The 6,000-nt window shown below is 45.0% G+C and overlaps 1 protein-coding gene across 9 annotated transcripts in view; it reads right to left on the reverse strand.

Moving 5' to 3' along the window:
• The window catches only part of Pikfyve (phosphoinositide kinase, FYVE-type zinc finger containing), an 88,248-nt gene extending 87,940 nt beyond the window's left edge, over window positions 1-308 (reverse strand). For all 9 annotated transcript variants that reach the window (XM_051154193.1, XM_051154196.1, XM_051154191.1 and 6 more), the window contains exon 1: window positions 137-308. In XM_051154193.1, coding sequence (XP_051010150.1) covers window positions 137-308 — 172 coding nt within the window. The remainder of the gene's footprint in view (window positions 1-136) is intronic.
• Between the last annotated feature and the right edge of the window lie 5,692 nt (window positions 309-6,000).

The following is a 6,000-nucleotide window of genomic DNA, read 5'->3' on the forward strand; positions in this document are numbered from 1 at the left end:
CAGAAAGACTTGGTGACCTAAGATTAAAGCTAGCACCTTGTTAATGTTTCACTTCCTTGCAATCACACAGCATGACACCACAGAAAGGAACAGAGAATCAAAACTGCACTTTCTGATTTTTAAAACTCAATCTTACCTTTGTTAAAACGAAAAAGGTTTACAAAAGAACTATATGCTGACTTGAAGGGGGGCTCATCCTGGTCAGGAGTCAGCGGCTTAAAGTGAGTGAGATGAGAAGGGCTCGTAGGCGAGCGCGGCGGACCGTCAGTGGAGTGCAGCGTCGGGGAGCTCTTATCATCTGTGGCCATCTCATGAGTCTGCAAGAAAAGGGGGACAGGGATAAGAGAGGGTCCTTGGAAACATCTGAAAAACAGACAAATATCCTGACAGCCAAACTGTGTGACAATTCTTATCAATAAAGAGTAAGGAAACCTACCTTCAAATAATCTAATTCAGGCTTTAAAAAAACACTGCTGTCTAGATGAAAAGAGCCTCAACACTTAAAACCATGGTTACATGGCCAAGCTAATTTTAAACATTACAGTTTTTATTACCTTTACAATTATAGTTAATTAAAAACTTGCATGTAAGGCATAAACGTGAACAGACAAAAAACTTTCCCATTATTTATATGTGTGTCCACGGTCCCTTTAGAAACAAAATTGTAACATTTTAAAGCTATAGAGGAAACTGGCTTTATATAATACAAACTATTCACCCTTATTTTACTTATGTATCTCAAGAAAAGAAAATTAGTCACATTTTATGGCATGTCTATGTAATCTGAGCAAGTAGCTTTGGTAATGCTGCGGCAAGTATTCAAATCAATAAACTGTCCACTGTTTCCTCTTACGCATATGAATTTGGGATTTCCACAACCGCCCTTTAAGCCTAAACTCATAAGACATTAAGGTAATGACCTTCTTAAAAGGTATTTTTGTTTACAAGTAACCAAGAAAGCATAACTGGTCAAAGCAATAAGTCTAGTCACCCAATCAAAGCTACAGAAAGGCACTGAGGCTCTTCCCCCTTATATTGAAAGCTTAAAGAGATGTGTCCTTAGCTGAGTCAGTCATTCTGTTGCTATGGTTTGTATCTATATATACTTGACAAAGAAGAGAATTACATCTTCTATAAAGGTTTTCTCCTTCAAAATCACACCTATCCATTCATTTTACTTTCCCAATACTCCTGGAAGTCACATAAGTAAGCCTTATTACTATGTTTAGGGGTTAGTCAACTAAGGTACACTGAACCTAAAACAATTTCCTTTGGGTGGATCACAGAGACAGTAATAGACTTTGTGAGTATTCTCCAAGTCTTGCCCCAAAATTCTCTGACAGTCTTCTATGGAAAAGAAGAAAGAAAGAAAGAAAGAAAAGGTAGCTCTTAACAGACTTTCAACTCCAGCCAACTGTATTCTCTTAATGCTCAGGGTTTTCTCAGAATAGTGACATCACTGAAGAGTACATTAAAACAGAAATGAAACTACTGACTTGGATGGGACTTTGGCAACAAGTGCTTACTGGAAGGGATGAGGAAGGAGAAGAGAAAGGCAGTGGAGTAGGGGAAAAGATTAAGACAGGGAAGGAGGGCCTCCAGTACCACGTGAAGTACTGTCTTAGGGTCACTACTGCTGGGAGGAAATGCCACAACCAAAGTAACTTCAGGAACAAAAAGGGTTTATTTGGCTTACACTTACAAATCATTGTTTATCATCGAAGATGGCCAGGACAAGAACTTAAACTGGGCAGGAGCCTGGAGGCAGGCGCTGATGCAGAGGCCATGGAGGGGTGCTGCTCACTGGCTTGTTCCTCATGGCTTGCTCAGCCTGCTTTCTTATAGAACCCAGGACCACCAGCCTAGGAATGTCACCGCCTTCAATGGGATGCACCTTCCCCATCAATCACTAATTAAGAAAATGCCCTCCAGGCTCGCTTATAGCCCATCTTATGAAGGCATTTTCTCAGTTGAGCCTCTCTCCTCTCTCAAGACTCTACCTTGTGTCAAGCTGGCATGCAACTATCCTAACTGATGCCCCAGCATAAAGGATTAAGACAGTGACTCATCAAGTGACAACAAAGGCACAGCAACCAAGCTGCCTAAGGAATCTTAGAATTACTTCTAAAGGTCTTCTATATCCAGAACATTCATTAAGCTTTGGACATGTGAAGGTAAAAAAAAAAAAAAAAAAAAAAATTGCCATGAAAACATACAGCAAGTGCAATCTCCAAAACAAACTATAACTATACAGAATTAAACTTAATAATTACATGCCATCGGCATGCAAAAAAATTACAACTCTGATTTTTAGCAGCATAATAACTTTATGCTGTAAAGCATGGTTCTTTCTGCATACATAACTAGAAATAATCACTTGCTTATGCAAAGACTTCTACAGTGTCACCAACTGTTTGTCTCTTTTTATCCAAAGGCTGCCTGGCATGGTATATGCAGACTTGCAATAAGTATCTTGGCGAAGCAAATCAGAAAACGAATCCGATATTAAAATGTAGAAAATAACTTGATTTATCAGCTCATATGAAAACTTCAGATGAAAATCCAAATGTAAGCCTAGTCATTTTCTAGGGTCAGTTTTTTTCTTAAATACAACTTTCGAACTTTTATCTATTAATGCAGGGCACCTGAATTCAAGTAATGTTAGCTTCCATCAAGAAAGGGTTTTTGGGTTTTTTGTTTTGCTTTGTTTTGTTTTTTAACCCATGCACAACAGAAACACTAAAGGAGAACTGTGCGATTATCCCTGTAACTTTTCCTGAAAGAGGGGGGAGGGGGCGCAGCAGTGGACTCAGGATTATAGTCTTGCTTCTCAGAGAAGGCTGACCTTTGTCCCATGCCTGAACCTAAGAAAAAGAAACTAACAATATCTCTCAGAGTTAAGAGTCCTGGAGAGACAGAGATCCAAATATATGGGAAACAAGATGGTGCAACCTGCTGGGTGCGTACCTCTTCAGAGCTGCCAACACCATTCCCAATACAAGATTCGCCTTGACCATTTAACACATCACACACGTACGGTATATACACAGCCATAACCTGCTTTATAGGGAATCTGCACCCTCCCTGAATGCTTTAAGAGCCTAAATGGGGAAGACCATAAATTCCTAAATGCATCCACCCGTTTTGTTTCCATCCTTTCTTGGGAACTTCTGGGGTAAGGGGAAATCAAGTCTCCTCCTCCTCCTCCTCCAAAGGATTTAAAAAAAAAAAAAAAAAAAAAAAAAAAAAGACTAACAAGCGTTTAAGCGGATGGACACACGCAAGCTTGGAATGGTTTCTGTGGGTCGGAACTTTCTTTTCCAACCGAGGGCTGCACCTGAGGCTGAGCCCACCCCCTCAGAGAGGGGCATGGTCCACTTCCGAAACAAGTTAGGCATTAGGAAAACAGAGGGGCGACAGAACTTCCAGGGCGTCGAGGAAGCCTCTGCAGGGGGTGGCCCAGCCGGCTCCCGTCTCGTCTCGCCACACAGGACCGTGGGGAACTCAAGAGCCAGCCGGTTCTCCTGCAGGTCTTCCCCGCTCCCTCGGTCAAGCCTCGGCCGCAAAGCCTCAGGCCCTCGGCATCCCTCCCGCCGCGCTCCGCGACCCACGCCAGCCTTTCTCCCACTGCGCGCCCCGCCGGCCCACACCACGCCGCCTCCATTACCTTCGCCTCCCGCCACCCAGGCCTCCGCTTCACCCGACTCGGCCCAGAGGCCGACGCCGAACGCAGCAGCGCCGGCCAGCTCAGGCTGCCCGCGGTTGCGCCGAGAAGCTAACGCGGTAGCTGCGGCTTCTCACTTCCGCCCACCACGCCAAGGCTCCGCCCAATCCCCCTACCAACCAATCATCAAGCGGAGCCTAGGTACGGCTCCGCCCACTACTCCCCGCCCTCCCGCCCTTCCGATCAGATGTTCAGGCAAAAAGAATCCAACCCAGAGAGTATCGTCCTAAGACAGCCTCTGCCTTCCCGAAGGAAAGGGGCGGAGGGTGAGGGGGGCGGAGGGTGAGGGGGGCGGAGGGTGAGGGGGGCGGAGGGTGAGGGGGGCGGAGGGTGAGGGGGGCGGAGGGTGAGGGGGGCGGAGGGTGAGGGGGGCGGAGGTAGTGGAGGAACCACGGTGCGCGTGAGCATCACGCGGCCGGGTCACTGGGTGATGAGCTGGGCACCGGACACCATCTGGACTGCCGTTACCGTATGTGTTCAACAGTGTGAGCACTCACAATATGGGACTGTTCTCGGAGTTCTCTTGGACCCTTATTCATTCACCTGTGTAACCCAGAGCGAATAGGTGGATAGCTTTCAGGATATTTTCAGGACTCCGCCAAAACGGGCCATGTAACGAGTTTTATGTTACAGATAAAACTTATCAAGCCCCGACTTGCTCAGCTTGGTATTAACACGGCCCGTTATTTTTGTCGCTAAAAGGTCTGTGCAATTGAAAGTGGAAAACAAGCTAAAACCTGCTCGCTGAAGCCGTAGGGCTTTGCAGGGAAGCACCGAATGGAATCTGAAAGGTGGTGTTACTTGACATCAATTCTATGGATTTTGGCATTTTCCAACCCAGCTTTGGTCTTTCAACCCTGGAAAGCACCACCCAAACCTGAAGCGAGGGGACGCTGCAACTCCTAGTCACCATCCTTAAATGACCGTTGGGCCTCACCCTCAGTTCCTTTGGCCTCTCTCCACTCCCACTACCTTGATTGTCAAAAAGCAGCCGGGACACTGTGGGTGCAATCCTTAATCTAACCACCTCTACCACACATCTACCTGCAACCACATGGGCCGGCTTCGTTCACTCATACCGCTGAGGGCTTGCATGTCTCTTAAACCAAACCTTTCCCGATAACTTCTTCCTCGGCCCATAAACATGCACAAGCATCTTCCTTTTAAAATTAAAAATTAAAAAAAAAAAAAAACCTGGGCGTGGTGGAGCACGCCTTTAATCCCAGCACTCGGGAGGCAGAGGCAGGCGTATTGCTGTAAATTCGAGGCCAGCCTCGTCTACAAAGTGAGTCCAGGACAGCCAAGGCTACACAAAGAAACCCTGTCTCGAAAAACCATAAAAACAAAAAAATAAAATAAAATAAACTTTCTTAAATTAGTCTAACAGATGCCAATATTCCATAAATATACAATAAATTATAAAATAATCCAAGAGAACACAACAGTTAAATCAATTCATGTGTTGAGTAGGTACGCTGCGAAGGATAAAGCTGCAACCACAGTCCGTGTTCCCCAGAAGTTTGCACTCCCATATCTACATTAGCATGCAGTTGAATTTGTGTGGAAATTTTGATTTCTCTTTTGGGAAAGAAAGCAGTTTGGGTTTTGTTTGTTGTTTTGTTTTTCAAGACAGGGTTTCTCTGTATAATAGTCCTGGCTGTCCGGGACTCCCTTTGCAGACCAGGCTGCCCTCGAACTCACAGAGATCCACCTGCCTCTGACTCCTGAGTGCTGCCTCCCAGGCGTATGCCACCATGCCTAAACAGTTTGGGTTCTTACCTCATGTTAGACATCAAAAATCAATTCCATGTCGGGTGTCGTGGAGAGGCCAAGCTGATCTACAAAGGCTTTGTTACACAGAGAAACAGAGAAACCCTGTGTCTGAAAATAAATAATAATGCCAGGTGGGTGTTACCTATAGAGGCATTTTGTACATGTCTGTGACTAGTCTCTCCCAGAACTTCCATCCAAGCACTTAATATGGCTCTTGTTGCACTGGACTGTCTCATGGCACTATACCCACACGCTTCTGTACTTGGAAGAACATTTTACTAAAAATCCATAGCCTTCCCCTCTCTTTATATTGGTTAATATCAATATCTACCTTTCTTTTTTTCTCACAGCAGTGCCCTAATGAACACTTCAGTTTAATGAAATTGCCCCTGATTTGACCAATGGGAGCCCCTCATCAAAACTCCTGGGTGTGTTTGCCAGTCCTCCATGAAATTTTGAGTATTCAGTTTCCATTTTGTTTTGTTTTGTTTTGTTTTGTTTGT

The sequence above is a fragment of the Acomys russatus genome, chromosome 12 (assembly GCF_903995435.1).
Source record: "Acomys russatus chromosome 12, mAcoRus1.1, whole genome shotgun sequence".
Classification (NCBI taxonomy): Eukaryota; Metazoa; Chordata; class Mammalia; order Rodentia; family Muridae; genus Acomys; species Acomys russatus.